Source organism: Scardinius erythrophthalmus, assembly GCF_964197995.2.
Source record: "Scardinius erythrophthalmus genome assembly, chromosome: 10".
In the NCBI taxonomy this organism is placed as follows: Eukaryota; Metazoa; Chordata; class Actinopteri; order Cypriniformes; family Leuciscidae; genus Scardinius; species Scardinius erythrophthalmus.
The window spans coordinates 42,700,677-42,726,075 of NC_138230.1; the positions used below are offsets into that span (position 1 = coordinate 42,700,677).

Here is a 25,399-nt window from a genome sequence, read left to right on the forward strand (position 1 = left end):
TCAGATATTTAATTGTCTTAACCCCTTCTTTCTACAAGTGCAAGTGTTGACAGAAATTACCTGAATTTTTTTTATTGTTGACCGATGTGTGAATTCAATTTATCTAACTAAGACTAATGGCTTAATAAGTGAATATACATTTTAATTTCAAGAGTATTAAGTATTGAACTGAGGTCTATAGACAAGACCAGGGTCTATTTACTTTAAATCTTGATTTATACTCCTAAAAGGGCAATGTATCCCCTGAGATACAAACATTTACAGACCGATTATGAAAAATGTAAATAATAAATTCATAAAATGTCAACATGAATGTAATAAGCTAACGCCTAACAACAACCAAATCTTGTAAATATGTGAAATACATAAACTTTTACCTAAAGATTAGATTTCCCACTACAGGTGACCATGTCGTTTTAAAATGCAAAGATCTAAATATTCACAACAAACACCAAGAAATGAGACCTACACTTTCACAGACTCTCAAACGTTTGTATCCCCCAGGATAACCTTTTCAGGGTTGAGGAACCTAATAAACTTGTTAATTAAAAAAGGAGTTTTTGTGGTGAAAACCGCATTTAAGTTCAGACACTTTCTAAGAGAGATCAATATTGTGTTCAAAGTATGCATGCAATGACAGATCATGAACAATGAAAAAGCACTTAAAGAGTTGAACACTATCCCACTATAACTACGCTTGTCATCAGTGTTGCAAACCAGCCAATGGAACGGTCCCATCGCACTTCTCCCTTATGCAAGCAACACTGGAACATATTATTTATCAACGCACAGTACTTTTAGATGACACTAAGTATGAATCATTGCTGTGCACAAGCCCTCAAGATTTAATGAGCAACAAAACCACTGGTACATTTGAGAAACAAATGGCTCGTTTCCACTGAGCGGTGCGGTACAGTTCAGTACAGTACGCTACGCAATTATTTCTGTTTCTTTTTTCTTTTTATTTTTTTACATTATTATGCATTTGGCAGACGCTTCTATCCAAAGTGACAAAGTGACAAAGTGACACTGTATTTCAAGGTACACATTCACATTCTTATCAGTTCTTGCTTTCCCTGGGAATTGAACCCATGACCTTGACGTTGCAAGCACCAACGCTCTACTGTTTGAGCTACAGGAAAGCCAACGTTTCCACTGTCTAAAGTTGTGAATGGTACCAAAATTCCATAGCGTACCGTACTACTTTTCCGGTACCCTACGGTACCTAAAGGGTGGAGCTAGACTCACTACAGAACGTTGATTGGTTCACTTGCGCGTACTACAAGGGGAATGACAACATAAGTCTTTCAGGCGAAAATGTAAATTTGATCCAGGTTTGATCCTGAAACAGCCTTTCCTCGGCTATTCGTTATGACATCTACCGCTAACTCTGACGTCTCTATAGTGGTTAAACATGAGATATAATTCGTCTTGTGTAGACCTAACGGGCGATCTTTGGTCTCTTGAATCTATAATTTGTTCCCTGGCCAATAGTTTTGGCTGAGGGCTAAGTGAAGTTTCATAACTTTATTTAGGCTACTTAACTTTACCGTTGTAATGGTAGACTAGAGCGCTGACTTTGTATGTCTGACTGAATTGTTTGCTTTATTTCTTATTGTAGGCTATAGCTTCTTGTACCTTTTACTTGTACTTTTATAATGGCTATTATTGATAAAACTGAAATTTAACAAAAAGAGACAGTTTTGTCATTTTTAATTTTATTACAGTGAGGATGATCAGAGTACAAATGCACATATTGCCTGGACCATATTAATATGTTTAATATTTTTTAAATTTAAACGAAAAGAGGCAGGGTTGTGTTTTATATTTAGTTTTGTTATAAATATAGGCTAACGTTACACATGCAGTGAATATAATCAATACGCATTGCCTGAACCACATTTGTGTGGCTATAACGTTAAAGATTTCTTTAAATGAAAACAAAAAGAGGCAGAGTGGTGTTTTATAACATTTTTCGTTTTATTGTTGCCTAAAATGTACATACAGAGATAACCGGAGTATCAGAGCGAGCTGAGTGACGCTCTCAAGAACGCTGCTGTGCCATTTGCAGAATTACCGGACTCGCGTCCTCGGGAGACCGAACTTTGCGTACTTGGTATTGAGAAACTCCTAATGTCGACGCTTGTCTTCTTGTGACAAACAGTCACATGCCGAGAAGCAAGAACACGATTTATTACATGTCTTTATTTATATGTCTTCCATTGTTGGTTACTATGTCACTTCCCAGCAAGCAATTTTGCGTTTAAAAGACGTCTAATAGCCATCCAAACGTCTAGGCTAAAACAAGGCTGAATTTGGGCTTTCAGTGAAAATTTTATAGACGTCTAAACCATCGCCCAAGAATAGACATCAATTAGACAGCAAAGAAATTAAATGAGTGAAGAAATGAAACCAAACACTTTGTAATCACTGTTGACTTTGCTTACATGATGGAATATCATACATCTCGCAAGTTATTCTGGCAAAAAACGACATGTAACCAAATTCAAGGTTATTTTGGCTAGAAGTGTGTTACTCATAGCCGGACTATATCGGGTCTATAGACGGTGAAATGACGGCTATTGCTTGCTGGTTTCTTCTTCGCACGAAAATGACGTTGATCGCTTCTTTCCGGCATAGGCTACACCACACCTATCAAGTAAGGGTACTGTTGGCGGCGGAAAGGCAAGCCGGATCAGGGTTTACCGTCCCGAATCGTACTGTACCGTACCGTACCGCTCAGTGGAAACGCCATAAGCAGTCAGCAACGGCATTAGATGTCGAACAATCTCCTCCCAATAATCAAAGAGCGCATATCAAGAACTGCTCAACAAGAGGGGTCTCTGACAGTGATGTGAGATGAACTCGTTGCACTACACAAAAGGCTGAAAGTGCCCAGAATGCTTTTTGAAGTTTACAGAGTCATTTAAGTGTCACTTGATGTTAGTGGCACTGGAGCCCGTGGCCCTTAGAGGGAGTTGGGGTCCATTCTGTCACATTAGTGCAGGAGGAAGGGCCCGCATGAATGCGCCGCCTCAGAAACCATTCAGTCAGGCTCATCTACTCTACTGTGAAGCTGAGTCTGAGAGTATAGGTGGAGCGGGACGGACGACTCCGATGGATAAAGAGAGCTCTGAGGATCAGTCATTAATGTGACAGATCATGAATAAACAGTATCAGTGAGACAGTAATTACTGCGTCTCCATCACTGACCGTAAAAGCTTGTTTGAGAGGCGTCAGGAAAATTACTGATCATATCTGCAAGCACTGAATTACTACCGGCTGACTTTAAAAAAGGTCTGTTGGGTGTTTAAGTCAATAAAATACTGGTGTTAAATGAATACCCCGGGTTTAATACAAGTTCAGCTCAATTGACAGCATTTGTGGCATAATGGTGATTAGCATAAAAATGAATTTTGATTCATCCCTCATTTTCTTAAAACAAAACGTGAAAAATCGAAGTCACAGTGAGGCACTTAAAATGAAAGAATCAGGTTAATCTGAAAATGGTTTCAATATTCACAAGACGTACAAAACATCAGTGTTAAAATAATTTTAGTGAGATAAAATATCCTTTTCTGTGCAAAGTTACATTCAGTTTTACAACTTTATTGCCAACATAAATCCTAAAACTACTGTAAAAATTACAAGAACAAATTTACATCTCGAATATTACGCAAATTTTAACAACAACAACAACAACAACAACAAAGTGTTTCATTACATTAATATCTTCACATTTCTGCTTTTAAATCCTCCAAAAATTGGCCCCATTTACTTCATACACACAGTAATCGTAAAGTAATCGAAAAAAAAAAAAGATTTGTCTGTGGTAATTAATATTATGCCACAAATGCTGTCGATTCAGCTTAATTTAGTAATATTAAACCTGGAACCAGAATACTATCCCATCTCACAGCTTGACATGAAGGGCGTGTTCAGAAATCTGGTTTGAAAAGGGTCAGTGTTTTTGCGAATCAGTTTGGAGAAATTAGTGGCGCTAGTAAATAACATCAATGCAAAGGCTGGTTAAACAGCGAGAGTTCATAAGTATTGAACCTACAACATACTTGAGTTACCAGCTACTAAACCCAAAATGGACTTGTAAACGTACCCATTTGCTGGGTCTTACCCTGGCAAGCAGGAACCGGGGCGTCCCAGGCGTAGAAGCCGAAGGTGGTCTTTTTGCAAATGGCGGTGCTCTTCCCAATAAGCCGGTATCCCCGGTCGCAGGCCCAGCGGACCAGACTGTTCACGTGTCCTCCGGTCTGGCTGCTTATGGATCCATGGACGGGAGAGTCCGGGGTGCTGCAGTACAGAGCTGTTCAGACAGACAGACAGACAGATACCAGACCCCATCAGTTCCTTAATCACCACCCAGAGCCGAGCCCTGTGACACGGGCCGCATTCACTAACAAGCACATTTAAAAAAGCTCTCTCTCTTAAAGAGGACTTGTTATGCCCTTTTACAAAGTCTTCATTTAGTTTTTGGGCTCTACTAGAATAGGTTTTCATGCCTGAATATTCAAAAAACACATTGTTTTCCCCCATATTCTCCATTGTTGCAGCTCCTCTCTTCCCAGTTTGTCAGTAACGCTCTGTTTAGTTCCTGTCTCTATGAAGCCCCTCCTTCTGAAAAGCACACTGTGCTCTGATTGGTCGGCTAGATCAGTGTGTTGTGATTGGTTAAGTGCTTCGAGCAAATTTGGTAAATGTCCTGCCCCTTACCATAACCGCCAGTTTTAACACACTACTAACTAACTCAACCAGGCAACGCCCCTTTATTCTACATGTTAATTATTTAAATGAGGAATGTTGTGATGTGTTCCTTCCCAGAAAAAACCTAAGACTACAATGGAGGCGTTTCAGGGAGATCAGAAACTGACACTGATACTTTGCAGAGCTTTTTCATGCTCAAACAGCAACATTACATGTAAATGTAAAAAAGCACAATAGGTCCTCTTTAAGGAAGCATTGATAATGACATACAGAACTGTAAAACTCCTATGCGTCTCATTCAACAGGTGTCAGACTGGTGTTTTGAAGACATTTCGAGAGACAGGCTGCAGATGAATATTTCATATTTGTGAAAAGGTCACATTATCTGGTTTATTACTTGTTTTGCCCACTGAAATTTAGCAATGGAATTTATATTACCAAAGATAATTCTGGAAAGGAAGAATTCTTTTGCAACGTCTGTTAAATACGGGCTTAAAGGCATGATGATTGAGCTCAAATTCTTTAATTACCACAATTTATTTGAACACTTAAGCCACAATAAAAAAAATGCATGAATTTGATTGCATAACTGCAAAAATGATTACCTTTTCTCAAAACTAACTTCAATTTTGTCTGCCACTTTTACATTTAACTCAAAAGTACCTGGTCCCAAGGCGCTTTTGGTGGATGCATTAAAAAACAGTATACTGTATCAGTATTTCACTTGAAAACTCTTTTTGCTATGTTTCTTTTTTTTTAATGGATTGATTTGTTTATCTAATATAATTAAATGCACACAAATGTGGCATAAGTGTATAAATACCTTTTGGGGTCACTGTATAAATGTTAAAAATATGCCCCTATTTATCAATACTCATGCTGTAAACAAATGCATTTGAACAGTAATATAAACTATGCATCTAAAATCTGAAAAAGAGGACATTTTACAAAATCTGTTATTTAAATCAGAACAAACAACAACAACAACATCCATAATGAAATTAAGAACCAATTTTCTTAATATTCCAGATTTTTTTTTGCTAAGCATTAGGTTTATTATTTTAACCTCAGTCACATATATTCATAAACAGTGCATTCAGAATGTATAAAAGTATTTCTTCTGTTATGTTGCATGTCAAATTAAATCATTTTAAACAGGATTATTTCCAACTTCTGCAGAAATAATAATAATAATAATGTAAAATTAAAATAATTCATTAAAATGTATTTTAGCTAGATATCTGACAGGATGATAAAATAAAATAAATCATAAGTAAAAAATAAAAATAAAAATAAAATAAAAATACCAAAAATAAAAATAATAGCTATAAAAAGAACAGATGGATGAACCCAAATGGATGAAAATCTACTTCAGCCACAGATCTGCATTTGAGGCTAAATCCATCCGGCAGGACAAATGAGCCAAAGGATGTGGCAAATACTACAAAGAAAAGGCTTTAAAGAAAGGTTAGAATTCTGGATGCCTATAGTGTGGATTACCCCGCAAATACTACAAAGGATATGTGTATCAAATGGTTAGAGCAGAGATAAAAATATTGTGTTTTAAAAATATGTTTTACAATCTGATGGTGTAACAGCATCAGAATGTGAGAAGATTCCAGGGTGTGAACACTTTCTGAAGGCACTGTAGTCATATACTCACTTTGAAACCAAACAGAAGCACATCAATAAGCATGTCAGTCAAACTCAGCGAGAGACCGTGACAGCAACAGAGAACTCCACTGACAGAAAGCAGCTTTCATAATGTTAGACTTGGTTTTACCCAAGTTTCACAAGAGACTGAGAGTGAATTCAAACCGATTCTCAGGCTTTGAACTGAAACAAAGTATTAACATGTCGATGTGGAAATTTTCATCTCCTATCAACGGAAATGAACAAGCCATTTATCGTTGATTTCACAAGCTGAAAACCACTGAGAGGTGGCTGAAGCCCGAAAAGCATTTAGAACGTGGGATGTCAGTTTGCATTTCATCTACGGTGCACAACAAAATATCACTTCCTTCTGTACCTGCACCAGTCACAGATGTGTGAGAGCTATTTATATCTCTCAAATGGGCAGGTTAGAGGAAGTGTAAGCATCTGACCTCCGCTCTCACAGGCACTTCATTGGGTTTAATTCACTCCAGGCTCGAGTTGAACGGAAGTTCAGCCCGGATGTGCAGACGAACAACAGTGAAAACTGGGTTTAGGAAGTCCAACTGTGATGAAAACACAGCTGAGGTGAGCAGTGCTGACACCCTTGAGCAGAAACGGCCGAGTCTTTTGACGGAAAGCCGGTGTGGAGATATTGCTGAGAGAAAATATGAGAGCAAGGGAAGGAAAACGATTGCCTCGTGAGGAAGGGTAGATTTCATAACACTAAAATGTCCACATGCAGTGCCACTGCAGTAATGTGATTTGCACATTACTGCTCAATAAAGTTCACAATAAAGCATTATTTGCCATATGACCAGGTGGAATTAATGGAGTCACAGAGACAGTCCCCTGGAGCAACCCGAGGTTAAGTGCTTTGCTCATGGGCACAATGGGGATTGCTCCAGGATCGCCTCGGGATCGGCCTTTGCTCAGTTTAAACCTTCTGGTTACCAGCCCAGATTGCAGAATGAGTAGAGATGTTTCATTATTTTTTCCATATTCTCCATTATTGCAGCTCCTCTCTTCCCAGTCTGTCAGTAACGCTCTGTTTAGTTCCTTCTCTATGAAGCCCCTCCTTCTGAAAGGCACACTGTGCTCTGATTGGTCGGCTGGAGCAGTGTGTTGTGATTGGTCAAGCGCTTCCAGCGTGTTTGGGAAATGTTTCAACACACTACTAACTAACTCAACCAGGCGCCGCCCCTTTTATTCTGCGTATGAATTATTTAAATGAGGAATATTGTGACGTGTTTGTTCCCGGAAGAAAACTCAAGACTACAATGGAGGCGTTTCAGGGAGTTCAGAAACACTGACACTGATATACAGAATAACTCCCGCTCAAACGGCAACATTACACTCTAAAGAAAGCTGAACATGTACAAAAGCATCCTTTAATATTAATTTTTCATCTGCAACATTTAACATTACTTTTATATACAGCTAAAAGTAACAAAGTATCTTTTACTAAAAGTAAGAGATGGTCAGATGTTCTTGCTTCCTTTGAAGCACAAGATGCTTTTTGGCTCATTCTCAAGGAGTTGATCTTTTCCACGAGAACGGTGCATTGCTCATGTCTGCAAAACGTCTTTTCGTGGAAAAACCACCGAGACACAAGGGAAACCTGCTTTAAGTGACCACAGAAAGACCTCACACTGTAGATTTGACTGTCCCATTCCTGTCTGTTCCATTACATTTGAACACACACTCAAGCTTGAGGAGCTGAAAGGTGAGGTGTTATAAGAATATGTGTATTTGGAGTCCCCAGGTCTTTGGTTGACATCCACAACGGCGAGTGTTGTATTCACTTAACCACAGTGCACTATTGGGCCAATGGGTCTCTGCCCTTTCTTGTTCTGTCAGTATGATTTTTTTCCAAGAGACTGTAAAGTGCAGAACCTAAATGGCAAAGGACATTTGTCAAACATATATGAGCTGAAGTAAGGTAGTGTGTACCGCTCTCCTGGGCAGAAAACAACAACAAAATAAACCCATCAAAGTACCCGACAAACAAAGTTACTTCGACACAGAAATGTTAACACTGTACACGACGACACGTCCATCCATGAACACACACACGCACACACACACATATACGTGCACATGCATTCACACACATAAGATTCTGACTCATGGGTAGTTGACGCACAACAGCCAATAACCTCTTTCCCCATCAATATTTAGATTTTAGGTTTATAAACGATAATGAAATGTATATAAGTAAAAGAAGGGTGAGTAAAAAATAACAGATTGTGATTTATTTCTTTAAATGTTTTATTTCATGTTATGAACATGAATTATTTCATGTTATGGCTGATAAATACCTATAAATATCAAAATGATATATATTTTGTCTAAATAAATACCGTTCAAAAGTTTGGGGTCGGTAAGAATCTCTTCTGCTCACCAAAGCTGCATTTATTTGACCAAAAAATACAGTAAAAACAGTAATATTGTGAAATATTATTACAAACTGAAATAGTTGTTTTCTATTTCATTATATATTAAAAATGTAATTTATTCCTGTGATCAAAGCTGAATTTTCAGCATCATTACTCCAGTCTTCAGTGTCACATGATCCTTCAGGAATCATTCTAATATGATGATTTGCTGCTCAAGAAACATTTCTGATTATTATCAACATTGTAAATCATTCTGCTGATAAATATTTTTGTGGAAACCTTGATAAAATAAAAATTTAAATTCTGAATCCTTTAATAAATAAAAAGTTAACAGAAAGAACAGCATCAATATGAAACATAAATATTTTGTAACATTATAAATGTCTTTATTGTCACTTTAAATCAATTTAATGCATCCTTGCTGAATAAAAGTTAATTTAGTGACCCCAAACTTTTCAATGGTTAACACAGTCTCACCCCCAAACGTCACATACTGACGCGTCTTGACCAAACGGCAATATACGACGAAAAGGGTACCCCTAAAACGTCCGTATGTGACTATTCGGGTTATGGGTAGGTTTAGGTATGCGTTAGGGTACCGCTAAGAGGCGCTGCTGGTGCGCTTATGTCTTCGTCTCATATGGACGTTTTAGGGGTACCCTTTTCGTCGTATATTGCCGTTTGGTAAAGACGCGTCAGTATGTGACGTTTTGGGGTGAGACCGGGCTGGAATGGTAGTGTACAAAAAACATTGGGATAATGGGTAAAAGGATAATTGTTTTGTGTTTTGCTAAATATTACATTAAACAGTGTTATTAAATTAATGGTGTCTTTAAAGTAAGGTAATTTAAATATAAAAAAAATGGAAATTATTCATTATTTTGCAGGACATCTACCTAAAAGTACTTCATGTCAACTACCCAAAGTACACATGCTCATTCAAATTCAAGACCAGAGACGGAAAACGTGCAAGCAATAAAGAGATTTAAATGGATACATACTTTGATACTCACCGACATAGCGGATGCGAAACCCCTTCTTATTGGTGCCGTGGTCAGCTGACCAGCGCAGGAGAAGCTGGTGGCCCGTGGTGGTGATATTGAAGGGGGTCGGGAGGTCACCGCTCAATGTGGCCAGGGTCTGACTATGAATTGTGGGTCCTTCAAAAGAAACAGAAGAGAAAGGCAATTTGCAGGAGGACTGTTATATCAAATTATACCTGTCAAAACAGATGAAACTCAAAATTTGAAAATGTGTTTGGAAAATATCAGCAAAGCAGACAAAATGTAGATAATAACAGCCTTGGCCACAAAGGCAGACTACTCTGTGAAAGGCATATACACACGTATTAGACTAATGCAAGTTCAAATTTCACCTTTCATATGTTGTATTTATAAAAAAAAAAATACATGAATTGCTACAAAAGCCAATGCAACAATAACAGCCTAGTTTAAATAAGAAAAAAAGTCTACCATCAAAGACTTCCAGAATGTCGTATTCCTTCTCAGTCTGGAAAAACTCAAAAAACATGGTGATGTTGTAGCCCTTCTCCACGTTGATGCTCCACGAACACATCTGTAGGTTGGGGTAACTGTCTGGGTAGCCAGGACTCAAAATCACCCCAGATGAGTCGAATCGAACATCATGAGCGGGACATTGCACTGTGGGGGAAAAAAAAACATTTTATTAGGTATTCATTTAGTATGTATCAATAAGATGGGCATGTTTTATATGGTACTAATCATGTTTCCTATGACACTTAGCTTAGTTCAGTTCTATTCTATTCTAAACTGAAACTAACCAAAACCCAAGTAGACAAAGATGAAAATGACATTGAGCAGCTCAGAGAAACTGAACTAGAATAGATAAGACAACACTAGACTAGACAAACTTACACTTGACAAAGGCAAACCACTGAATTAAATAAAACTACATTAAACTAGATAACCCAAGAAAAGACTACATTTCACTAAACAAACCTAGACCTGACAAGACTAAACTAAACCAAACTACATTCGACTCAAAAAAACCTACACTAGATGAGACTGACCAAACTCGAGTAAACTAAAACTCGACAAAACTGAAATCAGCTCAGAGAAACTAAACTAAACTAGATAAGAAATGTCAAGTGTTGTCTTATCTAGTTTTGTTTAGTTTCTTAGAGCTGATTTCGGTTAGTTTAGTTTTAGTTCTTGTCTAGGATTGTTGAGTCAAATGTAGTCTTGAATTATAGTTTAGTCTAGTTTTATTTAGTTTAGACCAGTTTGGTTAGGTTGATTTAGTCTAGTCTAGTTCAGGTTTGTTGAGTTGGGTTCAAACCTACACTGTAAAAAAAAACTGTAAATTTACAGGAAACGGTCTGTATTTTTTAACAGAATTTTGTCGTTTTGTCATTATACAGTGAATACCTGTTATTTTACAGATATTTGTTGTAATTTAAAGGTCCACTATTAAATTTACAGGTAATTGCTTTTATTTTGGTTTTACATTAATTTTACGTTTTTAAAAGGAAATTCTCTGTAATTTTATAGGGTTATGTGTAATTTTACATAAAAAATTAAGTAATATTTTACAGATTATTTCTGTGGAATTAGAAAACAAAGAAAATAAGGTATAACTGCAGAAATCAGCAGTCACTAAACATGTTTTCCTTAAAGATTATTAAGCATGTGGGGGTTAAAGTGAGTTTTAAGATTTGTACACACATTAGGCAAGCCTATTTAATTATTTATAGTCTTTTAATTTTGTCTTGCAAATAGATGTTCATTTTGATCATCATTTGTAGGCTATTTGCCCGAAAATTTCATTTAGGCCTATATTTTATGTCTTTTATGAATCGTTTTTCCAAATCTGCGTGGCTTTGTGTGCGTTTGTATGTATGTGTGTGTGTGTGTGTGTGTGTGTGCCCGCGCGCGCGCGCAGATTCAAATTATCCGCCATTACGTTTCGTTGCTGCTAGTCCCGCCCACAACAGTTAGCTACAGATCTGTCTCTGTCGTCGATCTGTGTCAAGGGCAAGCGGGAGATTTGAAGTTTCAGTCTACGCTCGTGAAGTAGTCGTGGATTGTGATCACAGTGGTTCAAAGCTATAATCGTATTCGACAGAAGCAACCAGCCGTGAGCAGGAGCGCTGAACACATATTAGTTGTTTGTAGTCTGTCAGTCAGTCCAGAAATAATGCGCCCTTTTTCAGTGAGCCTGGTTCGTCGTCACAGCGGACCTCATCCCGACCGACCAACGGCTGAGGTAAGAGTCTCATACTACATGTGTGTACGATATTTTATATTACATTTGTGTTAAGTGGTTAGACAGTTTCCATGCTAACGTTAGCATTCTTAAATGATGTTCAGTTATAACTGGGTCAGGGCAAAACACTGAAAATGCAGCATGCGTTTTTAATTATCGATCTGTGTTAAGAAAGATCAGTTGAACCCAACCCACATCTCTACTTATTAACTTAAAGACCTAAAACAATCTTTAGTAGACTTGTTATTCATATTAAAGTCCATAATTGTGTATAAAATCTTCGTTATGATAGTCAGTAACATTAAATCAATAAATGGCGGGATATTTTGAAACACTGTCTGGAAGCTGAAAACTTTTCTCTTAAAAAAATACTTTATTTTATTATAATAAAATTGTAGTAAACACGTTTTTAGCTGATTTTTTACCATTGTAATAGCCACAGTTTTACTAAAAATAGGCCTACCGTGTTTCTTTTGTTTATTTCGTAATAGTTAACATGACTAACTTTATTAAGACCGTTAAGAAATCAAAATACTGTAACTTAAGGTACTTGTTGATGATACAGGAAAGCCTAGAACAGGAATACTAGAATATGAATACAACATGATGAACCCCTAGGACCTAGGTGTGCAGCTAGGTCACAGTAAATCATATTCATTTAACTTTACTTTCTATAAATGTAACTTAGCTAAAATCACTAGTCCTGTCGCGATAGTCGATAAGTCAATTAATCGCACGATAAAAAAAAATGAGCTCGATAATTTTTCCGGCCGCGATAATTCCATTTGCATGCTTGTTTGTTTTCCTCATCTCTCTCTCTCTCTACCAAAGAGACTGGATGACCACTCTCGGTTCTTTAGCGTATAGGAGGAGTGAACCCTCTTGTCAGTTGCATGGTCTCTGTGTTGGGAGGCGGCGCTTGTCAGTCACATGGTCTTTGTGTGGGAAAGCGCCGGCAGGACTGTTTGCGGCGACTGCCGGGAGAGAGAGAAGACGCTAGTTGTGAGTTGCGACAGCGAGCAATGAAAATGCGTATCTATACCACGAATGTTATTTCTCGTGCCATTTATACGCCAAAAATAGTTTTTGCGTGCATATGATATGCTCTTTATGGCGTGTAATACGCACGCACTCCTCACCCCTAATCCTAACCAAGTATTTTCAGTGCGTAGCATACACACGCAATAAAGCGCATCTCCGTCTTCCCGACAGTACACAATCACTTGACAAAGTAACAGGAGGACAAAGTAACAGGAGTAACAGTGCAAAATTGTGCGATATGGCTTGTTGAGGCTTTTTTAAAATTTGTTTACAGGTCCTAACTGTCAGTTTTGCCTGTTATGGAATGTATCACTATTTATGCCTAATGTCTAAAGCCTAATGTTTAATATTTTTTGAAGTGCAATTTTGTTTACATCCATTTTATTTATTAACAGACATTTATTTTGTTAACAGACACTAAGAGTCCATTGCTTTTATTGTTTTTGGTTGTTTTGTTCATTTTTTTGGATATTTAAAATGTTTTCCGTTTTCAATGTTTAATATTCTTTAGAAATAAAAGTTTATAGATCTTTGGAAAGGTGTACCTGCATTATTATGCCATTATAATTATATTAAATGAAAATGGTCTCAGAACGACAATATTATCGTTTATCGCGATAATTTCTTGGACAATTTATCGTCCAGCAAAATTTGTTATCGTGACAGGCCTAAAAATCACATGGCAGCTCAAAATATTACTGTTAGCCTTTCCAGCTCAGCTTCAAGATCATAGTCATTTGAGTTTTTGCATTGTCCCAATGGAACATATTCTGACATGTGTAAATCTAATACTGAGTTTTAAAATAACTTGTGTGTGTGTGTGTGTGTGTGTGTGTGTGTGTGTGTGTGTGTGTGTGTGTGATTTCAGGTCACGTGGAAAGCAGATGATCATGGCAAACAAGGTATGGGAAGAATTCATTAAAACATAAAAATCATAACGGTTCTGATTCCATATGTTCATAACAGTCTTCTGATTCCATATGATTGCACTAAAAGTATGCACAAGGTTTGGATTTGCTACAGCAAGATTACGATTACGATTGATTAGATTCCACCCATCTTTCTTTATTTTTTTATTATTTTTTTAACTACCCACTAAGCAAAATTATGTCCGAAAGACTTCTTTTCAATGTCTTTGTTACAAAAATCAGACGTTGAAATGCCGTCCACTGAGGAGCCAGAATGAAAGTTATGACGTCTTTTTTTGACGTGTTCTGCACGTCCGATATAGACGTTCATCGAACCTTCGTACAAGGTTAAAACTAGTTCAGATGTGGCCATTGTGGACATATTTCAACATCATTTATGGTCTCATTTAGACATAATTACTTTGACTATTGCTGTCAGATGATCTTAGTGAGAATTAACAGAGGTTTAGATGTTGATATTAGTTTAATTTGAAGTGTCACCATTGTGGCGATCCGTGTTTGCTTTAGTTGGGCTCTTGGTCCCCGTTCCTTTTATTTGAGCTTTTCTTTGGCTGCTGTAACAGTGTGTTTGTGTAACACAATTGTTGTGGCAGGGAAAGCCTAGAAAAAGTTTGAGGTGTTATCAGTTCAATGTTGATGATGACATAATTATCACAAAATGAGCCTTTAATATTGTGTTTAAAGTTTTGTGTTTATATTTGCCGTTAATAACCACCAACCTTTTGGAACTGCATTATTGGTGAAGGTGTATTTATTTGAAGGTGTGTAAAAAGCATGTGCGCATTATGTTTTGAGCAAGAGTATCATACAGTCACACACAGACATCAAGATTTTGGATATGAATCACAACAACGGTGACAACCAAAAAAAGCTTGGGAATTAAGGATGAGTTTTGTACTATGAAAGCTACCCATCATGCATTGCAGCATGAAGCTTTTTTTTTAATTGTCACCATTGTTGGAAATCATATGCACAATCTTGATGTCTGTGTGTGACTGTATGATACTCTTGCTCAAAACATCATGTGCACATGCTTTTTACACACCTTCAAATAAATACACCTTCACCAATAATGCAGTTCCACAAGGTTGTTGGTTATTAATGGCAAATATAAACACAAAACTTTAAACACAATATTAAAGGCCCATTTTTGTGATAATTATGTCATCATCAACATTGAACTGATAACACCTCAAACTTTTTCTAGGCTTTCCCTGCCACAACAATTGTGTTACACAAACACACTGTTACAGCAGCCAAAGAAAAGTTAAAGTAAAAGGAACGGGGACCAAGAGCCCAACTAAAGCAAACACGGATCGCCACAATGGTGACACTTCAAATTAAACGAATATCAACATCTAAACCTCTGTTAATTCTCACTAAGATCATCTGACAGCAATAGTCAAAGTAATTATGTCTAAATGAGACCATAAATGATGTTGAAATATGTCCACAATGGCCACATTTTAACTAGTTTTAACCTTGTACGAAGGTTCGATGAACGTCTATATCGGACGTGCAGAACACGTCAAAAAAAGACTTCATAACTTTCATTCTGGCTCCTCAGTGGACGGCATTTCAACCTTTGATTTTTGTAACAAAGACATTGAAAAGACGTCTTTCGGACATCATTTTGCTTAGTGGGGCTCTGTCATTTAGAAACATGACTTTTCCTATCACTACTATCTTAATGACACATATCTTTTAATCCAGCTAGATGATCTGACGGTTGCTGCTCGCATCTCAGCCTACCTGATGGAAAATTCTTGCTGGATGAATGACCTTCACCTTTAAATCAGCCTTGCCAAGACAGAACTGCTTATGGTTCAGCTTTCAGCCAAAACATACTTGCTGTGATCCTGCTGATTTGCCTTATCATTAGGAGGATCAGGCCCTTCCTATCGGAGCTACACAACTCTCTTGTTCTATCCAGACTGGGCTATTGTAATGCCCTCCTGGCAGCTCTTCCAGTGTCAGTCAAACCTCTGCAACTGATCCAGATGCTGCAGCAAGAGTTGTCTTTAAAGGTAGCCCTATGCCTAAACTCACTACTTCAAATCTGTGTGTCTCCAGAAGCATGTGCTCTGCAAGTGAACGGCGCCTTGTGGTGCCATCATCCCAAAGAGACACAAAACCACTTTCACTGACATTTACCTGGACTGTTTCCTGGTGGTGGAATGACCGGCGCAACGCAACACATTTTCAAGAAACTGCTAAAGATCCATCTTTTTCATAAACACTTCACCCAATAATACTAAATCTTTGTTACAAAAAAAAAAAAAAAACACCTTTCTATGTGTACTGTACTAGACTAACTGGGACTTGTCACTGCACTTGTTGCTTTTTATTATCTTTAATTATTATCTTAATTGGTTAGTCACTTTGGATAAAATGTAATTGTAAATGTTAAAATAAGTTATACTGTAAAGGTATACGGTAATTGCTTTTTATTGTGGATATTTTTACATGTTCTAAATTATATACTAAGCTTCTATTTCCTATCAATCACTTATCTTGATGTTTAGTGTTTGTTCAATTACTAATACTTTAAATATGCAGGTAATTTGTACTCATACATTTAGTTAATTTAAAAGAAATTGACTGTACATTTGCTATTATTAAGAACGTAATTAGAGATGTTGTGAAATTGGATCTGTACAAATAAAAAATAAAACTGTAAATTTACAAACATTTGTATTTGAATTTATGTACTTGTGTGCATTTTTTATACATAATTTCATTGTTATTTTACACATAAAAACTATATTAAAAGAAAATTACTGTAGATAGACAGCATTATTATATAAAATAATTTTATAAAACCTTAAATTTACAGTATTTAATTGTTTTAAAGGTGTATATGACTTTTTAAAACATTAAAAATCCCAGTAATTACATAAGATTTAATGTAATATTAAAGATATAATCTGTTATTTAATTATGGAAAATTACTGTATTTTAACGTGATTGTTTTTTGCCGTTATTTTACGGTAATTTTCTGGCGCCCCAGCTGCCGGAATAATACCGTTTTTTTACAGGTTTTTTTTTTACAGTGTAAACTAGACTATTAATCTAACCAAACTGGACTAAACTAAATTAAACCAGACTAACCTAGATAACACAACACAAGACAAGACTACATTTGACCCAACAATCCAAGAAAAAACTAACCTAACTGAAATCAGCTCAGAGAAACTAAACTAGATAAGAGAACACTTGACTCATCCGACCTAAACTAGACTAATAGCTAAACTAAACTAAACTAAACTAAACTAAACTAAACTAAACTAACCTAGATAATACAAGACAATACTACATTTGACCCAATAATCCAAGAAAAAACTAACCTAACTGAAATCAGCTCAGAGAAACTAAACTAGATAAGAGAACACTTGACTCATCCGACCTAAACTAGACTAATAGCCAAACTAAACTAAACTAAACTAAACTAAACTAAACTAAACTAAACTAAACTAAACTAAACTAAACTAAACTAAACTAAACTAAACTAAACTAAACTAAACTAAAATAAACTAAACTAAACTAGATAACACAAGACAAGACTACATTTGACCCAACAATCCAAGAAAAAACTAAACTAAATGAAATCAGCTCAGAGAAACTAAACAAAACTAGATAAGAAAACACTTGACTCATCAAACCTAAACTAGACTAATAGCCTAACCAAACTAAACTAAATAAAACCAGACTAACCTAGATAACACAAGACAAGACTACATTTGACTTAATAATCCTAGACAAGATTAACTAACCTAACTCGAATAAACCAAACTGAATTCATCTAAGAAAAACTGGGAAGAGGGAACTATGTTTAGGGAAGCCTAAACAAAACTAAACGTGACTGCGAGCTACAGTAACCCAATGAAACTCAACAAAACTCGACTACACAACACCAAGCTAAACTCCAAGAATCAAACAGTAAAACAATGAACCAAATTAGTGAATCCAGTTTATCCTAGTTAAGCGATTACAATATTCACCAAATGAAATCAGGTCTGGTGTATATTAATCTCAACAGTTCCTTAGATTTAACACAGCAGATCATTTTCCTGGTACCATATTTAGTTTACATTTTATATTACAGTACATGTACATGCAGTGTACTTACCCAAGAAAGTACTGGTAATATAAGGTAACTACATGGGTTTAGGTTTAGAGTTATTACCTAGTTATTACTCAGTTATTGTAATTGCTATAATAAGCACATAGTACTGTATGTACATGCGTAATTTGACGGTAAAATAAAGTGCTACCCATATTTCTTCAAAAACTGTAGGTGGTCATCGTCTGTCATCTTGCAAAAGACAATTTTTCATCAAGTCAGCCTGAAATGTTACATACTCTGCAAAACACTTCATGAGCTCTTCTGCTCCGTGGCTCACTTTGTTTATTCCCCTCCGAAACTGCTTTAATGTGCATGACAAATGATTGAACTACCGTTTCCAGGCACTTTCCTGAATCTAAGCACAGGACACATTCTAACAAAGTGAGTGCTCTCTCGTGGGGATGCAGGGAGAAGGATGGAGCCATGAAAGATTAATGGCGGCAGCTGTTTTAGCCACTAAACTCCAAGAGTCGCATCACTCATCACCAGAGAACGTGAGGGAAGAAGCAGTGACAGGGAATGACTGAGCTCTTCATGGCCTATCAGCAATACCACCTATGATCACATTTTACCCTCCATTACATGTATGATGCTCGTTTGAGTGATTCGATCTTATAGTCTATCGTTCCCAGTCTCCTGCCATTTACTCGTGGACGGAGGTTGGGTGTTTCCATGGCAACATGCTTTAACACACTGAAACCTTTAACCCTGGTTCAGTGCTGCGTTCCGGTGTCTAAGAGACCAGGGCGCGAACTACAGGGGAGTTAATAAGACATGCGCTCCCGTGAAAACGTGATTTGTGAAATTTTGACATTGTGTTATTTTGACGTGCAATTTCAGTTTTGTGTAATGTGATCATTGTGGATTATTATGTGTACAATAGCAAAAGGTAAGGCATGTTATTCCCAATTATGTGTTGTGGCTGGGTTGTTATAGGTCTGCGTGACTCTCGATGTCTTAGGCAGCCTATTTATAGAGTATTTGTGGAAAACAAAGCAAAACAAGTGGGCTCCTCCAAAGGACACGGTATAGCTCGAACACTGTAAGAGACGATGCATTAGTGCATTAGGCACATAATCCTGGTAAACGGAAGCTGGTGGGTCTGTGTCTTATTTCTTTTTTTAATTTATATGTATATATATATATATATATATATATATATATATATATATATATATATATATATATATGAAGAGTTCAGATGCAAAAGCCTCTAAGTGCCATCTGAAATTTTCTTCTAGAATGATTATTTTTATCAAACTCGTATATTTAAGTTCAGTAATTTCAATTAATAGGTAATCTTCATTGCCATTTAAGTGAAATTACTGAACTTAAATATATGAGCTTGATAAAAATGATCATTCTAGAAGAAAATTTCAGATGGCACTTCGAGGCTTTTGTATCTGAACTCTTCATATATATATATATACACTCACCTAAAGGATTATTAGGAACACCTGTTCAATTTCTCATTAATGCAATTATCTAATCAACCAATCACATGGCAGTTGTTTCAATGCATTTAGGGGTGTGGTCCTGGTCAAGACAATCTCCTAAACTCCAAACTGAATGTCAGAATGGGAAAGAAAGGTGATTTAAGCAATTTTGAGCGTGGCATGGTTGTTGGTGCCAGACGGGCCGGTCTGAGTATTTCACAATCTGCTCAGTTACTGGGATTTTCACGCACAACCATTTCTAGGGTTTACAAAGAATGGTGTGAAAAGGGAAAAACATCCAGTATGCGGCAGTCCTGTGGGCGAAAATGCCTTGTTGATGCTAGAGGTCAGAGGAGAATGGGCCGACTGATTCAAGCTGATAGAAGAGCAACTTTGACTGAAATAACCACTTGTTACAACCGAGGTATGCAGCAAAGCATTTGTGAAGCCACAACACGCACAACCTTGAGGCGGATGGGCTACAAGAGCAGAAGACCCCACCGGGTACCACTCATCTCCACTACAAATAGGAAAAAGAGGCTACAATTTTCATGAGCTCACCAAAATTGGACAGTTGAAGACTGGAAAAATGTTGCCTGGTCTGATGAGTCTCGATTTCTGTTGAGACGTTCAGATGGATAGTCAGAATTTGGCATAAACAGAATGAGAACATGGATCCATCATGCCTTGTTACCACTGTGCAGGCTGGTGGTGGTGGTGTAATGGTGTGGGGGATGTTTTCTTGGCACACTTTAGGCCCCTTAGTGCCAATTGGGCATCGTTTAAATGCCACGGCCTACCTGAGCATTGTTTCTGACCATGTCCATCCCTTTATGACCACCATGTACCCATCCTCTGATGGCTACTTCCAGCAGGATAATGCACCATGTCACAAAGCTCGAATCATTTCAAATTGGTTTCTTGAACATGACAACGAGTTCACTGTACTAAAATGGCCCCCACAGTCACCAGATCTCAACCCAATAGAGCATCTTTGGGATGTGGTGGAACGGGAGCTTCGTGCCCTGGATGTGCATCCCACAAATCTCCATCAACTGCAAGATGCTATCCTATCAATATGGGCCAACATTTCTAAAGAATGCTTTCAGCACCTTGTTGAATCAATGCCACGTAGAATTAAGGCAGTTCTGAAGGCGAAAGGGGGTCAAACACAGTATTAGTATGGTGTTCCTAATAATCCTTTAGGTGAGTGTATATATATATGTATATATATATATATATATATATATATATATATATATTTATATTGTTTTTCTTTATTGCAGGAATACACAAAAACTTTCACAAAAAACACATATCAACCAAAAAAAAAAAAAAGAAAAAAAGAAAAAAGAAAAATATACTGTAAGAATAAAAATAAAAGTAGAAAGAAAAGAAAGACCTTATAATTTGGAATATATGTCCCTTGGTGGTGTTGAGTGTTTTAAGGTATTCAGTAATTTAACATCTGTGTCTTTATTCTAGAAGAGTATGCCCACCTTGGCAGGAGGGAGGGTTTCCGTCCATCTGAAGCCGTTCTCCAAGCCTGCACGTCAAAATCTCACTCCCCACCAGGCTGAATCCGGGGTGACAGCGATAGCGGATAATATCACCTGATGTACAGAGAAAATGATCAAGCATCTGTTTAATTAGTTGGGACAGCGAACCTCCGTAGCTTTAATGGAGAAAGATGGCCGAGATTCGGCTGTGATGTATATAGTTTAACGCTAAACTTGAAGAGGTTGATAATTGAGCTGTAAAAACAGCAGCGTTTGCAGCCCTGTCTAATGAATTGCATGTATTGGCTTTGCATGACAACCCTTCCACCATCGCCTAACTAAAAATAATCATGCGTAAGCACCTGGGAAACATCACAGCTATGACACATCCAATGCAGAGAAGCGTTCCTGTGCTCTGCCAGTGTCTAGGCAACAGGGCAAGGTGAATCTCCTTTACAGTATTGGCCTAATTTCTGTGGCACCCATCAAAAGCAGGCTTGATTTTTCATGCAAACATGATTGTGCTATGAATGGGTACTATTTTAGTTGTCACTTTGGCACTGAGGGCATATGGCAGTTGACTTCTGGAATGAGTTGAGACTTCTGTAACAGATGGACGTACGAATGCAAAGCACAACACATACTTGCAAGGAGCATAAATTGCATTATAGTAGATGTTTTATTAGTGCCCTATCCATTTCTTAATTGAAAAGTTCCCTGCAAAATGAAAATTCTGTCATCATTTTCCCTCATGTCATTCCAAACCCCTTTGACTTTCTTCTGTGCAACACAAACGTTTTTATTTTCTGTATAAAGAAAGCCAATGGGGAAATCCAAAACTATAGTATAGGGATAAAACACAGAGACATTTTTCAAATGGCTTATTTGGTGCTCTGATGAGGCAAGAAAGTCACACAGGTCTGGAAAAACATTTTTGGGGGAACAAAACCTAATGGGAATAATGACGGATAGCTTTCTCCAGGTATTAAAGACAATCAAACAGTCAGAGAAATGGTATTAAAGGGTATCTCTCACCACAATTGAACCTAGGCTCTTTTTGTTATTCTACCCGAGTCAAACTTTCGTGTAAAAGCATAATTAGAATGGAAACGCCACTTTTAAGATTGACTGTATTTTCGTTTTCGGTCAGATTGCCTTTTGAATGGGAGTCATTGTGGCACTTTTATGATAGCATCAAAATCACTATTTTTAAAACACTAAGAAGGCTCGACACAACATGAAACTTTGCTGGAAGTATCACCAGGGGCTCTACACATGAACTCCAGCATTGAGAACATTGTTTGTGTACACAGAGTTTACTAAAAAGAAAGATTTTGTACGACTCACTTTATCAGTTCGTGTTTCTGGTGGCTGGAATTTTGTCAGTCGAAAGTAGTCGATCTCTGAATGCAACGTAATGAACTGACTCCATATGAGGAAATGTCATGAACTTGTAATTTCAATGAGAAGCATGATAACTTAGATAAAACATTATCCATGAATTTATATGGAAACAAGCTTTAGGAGTTTTCCATCTTTACTCTCCTCATGTTACGTTGCATTCAGAGATCGACTACTTTTGACTGACAAAATTCCATCCACCAGAAACACAAACTGATAAAGTGAGTCGTACAAAATCTTTCTTTTTAGTAAACTCTGTGTACACAAACAATGTTCTCAATGCTGGAGTTCATGTGTAGAGCCCCTGGTGATACTTCCAGCAAAGTTTCATGTTGTGTCGAGCCTTCTTAGTGTTTTAAAAATAGCGATTTTGATGCTATCATAAAAGTGCCCCATTCACTCCCATTCACAAGGCATTTAACCTGAATCGAAAATACGGTTAAACTTAAAAGTGGCGTTTCCATTCTAATTATACTTTTAAACAAAAGTTTGACTCGAGTAGATTAACAAAAAGACCCTAGGTTCAATTTTGGCGAGAGTTACCCTTTAAAGTATGAAGTATTTAGGGCCAGTGCAAAGCCTCTTTTGGTGTTAAAAAACTACTTTCAGGATTTACTAATAACACGCAGTGAAAAATTAGCACTGAAAAGGCATGGACACAGTTATTTTTGCAGCTGAACTTATTGCATATGCATTTGTAGGAGTTTCCATTTAAGGTGCCAAATTTGTGGGAGGAGAGTATTTAAATAAATCACGCAAGGTCATTTACTAAGGTTTGCGCTCGTAAATTTAATGCTGTTTTTCCCCTAATTTACCGTCCAAAAAAAGCAAGTCTTAAACCAGGCGCTGATTTGCGCTGCTCTTGGTAGACTGTGTTGGTCATTATAGAAATGATCCGGCTGCATCTGTGTTTTTTAATTTTCGTGTCATCAGTAGATCACGTGCAGAACTTTCCCATCTTCGTAAATCTGTAAATCTGGCCCTTATACTCTTCAGGAGCATATATAAAAAACAGGATAGGAGAATGTATTTTTTAATTGAAAAAATGATCTCTTAAATAAATCTGGTATGCTGGACCTCAAACCAACCCTTCAGAATCAGACCCAGTTTTATTAACAAAAGCAGTGTTGTGTGTTCATACCTATCTCTAACTCATTATCCTCCATCAGGATATCTGCGTTTGAAACCTCTGGTGGAGGCTGGCAGACTCGTAACTGGTACGCTGCAAAACAAGAGGAGGAAAGATGTGGTTACAAAGATTTGTTAGGTTTTTAAAGATTCAAAACTGTAATAAAAAAGCTTTAAGAAGGAACAAACAGTTTTATTTAGCATTTATATATTATTAATCTCATCTGTGCTAATTTATCTCTAAAAGTTCTCCCTTCCCCACCCTATTGCCCATCTCAGAATGGTTTCATTTCACATACTTGTGTGTTTATAGGTGCGGTGATTTACCATTGTTCTGCAAATTTTAGTCCATTCATTCAAAAAGAGTCCATGCGATTGGGAATTTTGCAGATTTGGCAACGGGTTTAAGCTGCTCACGCAGATTCACTGCGTTAACTAACAAAGTGATTTCTGTGTGAAGTGTGCTTCATACATCGCTACATCATTGATATTAGACAACATTTGCACCTTATGTCTGTAAATATGTGCGTGGACGACTTAACAGACCAGTTGTGAACCTGATAGATGGGCATTATCACATGACAGAGTCAGGCATCCCACCTTTAAATGAATATCCCGGAAATTGAGCGAGCGAGAGAGAAAGCCTGTGTTCCACCTGGTATTAAGATGTGTTTTCAGTGAACCGATCACAAGTGATCAGCAAAGATGCATTACTGTTACACCTGGCATTATCATGCGTTTCAAATGCGTCTTCTGTGACCACTTGTGTTTGGATTTTGTGGCTTTTTTCCATCACACACAACTATATCACTTGCACTTTTGTCACACGAAGAGCCTACCATTGAATGAACGAACCTGTGTTAGACGGCTTACACAAATGAATATAATAGCATATAATATATGGGGCGACATGTCACAGCGACATGTAACTTCATGAGACTTTTCTTACTTTGTTTAGCCAATATTCCCACCATACTGATGGAAAGCAAAGTAGATGCTGAACCTCTCAAAAACTTTACCCACTGGCATCATTTTTGAACAGACTAATATTGACGTACACACTATTAAATGTCATATTTCATAATACTTCCAGGTTTATTTTGGTACAGCCCATTATTTTCTCATTCAAATTTTCCTCTGAAAAAACGCCCCTGGCGCAGTGTGACGTTCGGCACAGTTGCGTTGGCATCCAGTCAGTACTAATGACAGAGGAGCCTGCCGTGACAAATAATGATGTGATTAAGTAGGGTGACACTGAGGCGCATGGAAGGGTGACTATCACTGCGCTACGGGTCGCTCCGCGAAGCTAACACAGAGCCTTATCAATCGCTGGCATCTCTGACAGCGGATCCACGCCCAAGCAAAGTGAGCGTGTCACAGTCATTGAAATCGCCAAGAACAAAATGACTCGCATAATGAGCAAATCACTTAAGAAGAGAAGGAATTAACCACATTTATCCAGACACGGATTGCATGAGTAATGCATTTGTTGTGTGAATGCAACAGCGCTGCGGCCCATTCCTGTGCAATGCATAGATAGCCGTGAGGGTTGATGATAATTACCGAGTAGCTTTGCACCGAGTTAATTACTCTGGTGTTAATGAAAACCGCGAACGCAACAGGACCTCAAAGTTCGACACAAAGCCATAACTGTCAAGACTTCAGATTGATTAAGATGGATATCAGGAGCTCTTGGCTTTGAGGAGGCGGAAGACGCTGGCTTTGTCTTCTCCTGCCAAGCTGAGGTTGGAAACACACTAATTAACTATTGAAGCCCACTTAGCAATGTGGCTCATCTCAGCTTGCTTCCTAACGGGTTTCC

General features: G+C 37.5%; 1 protein-coding gene across 1 annotated transcript in view; it reads right to left on the reverse strand.

Moving 5' to 3' along the window:
* The window catches only part of csmd3b (CUB and Sushi multiple domains 3b), a 455,685-nt gene that overhangs the window by 60,439 nt on the left and 369,847 nt on the right, over positions 1 to 25,399 (reverse strand). The window contains exons 45-49 of the mRNA XM_081376961.1: positions 23,591 to 23,671; positions 21,049 to 21,162; positions 10,244 to 10,432; positions 9,785 to 9,931; positions 4,133 to 4,321 (exon numbers count right to left, since the gene is read on the reverse strand). Of these exons, the coding sequence (XP_081233087.1) occupies positions 4,133 to 4,321; positions 9,785 to 9,931; positions 10,244 to 10,432; positions 21,049 to 21,162; positions 23,591 to 23,671 (720 nt within the window). The remainder of the gene's footprint in view (positions 1 to 4,132; positions 4,322 to 9,784; positions 9,932 to 10,243; positions 10,433 to 21,048; positions 21,163 to 23,590; positions 23,672 to 25,399) is intronic.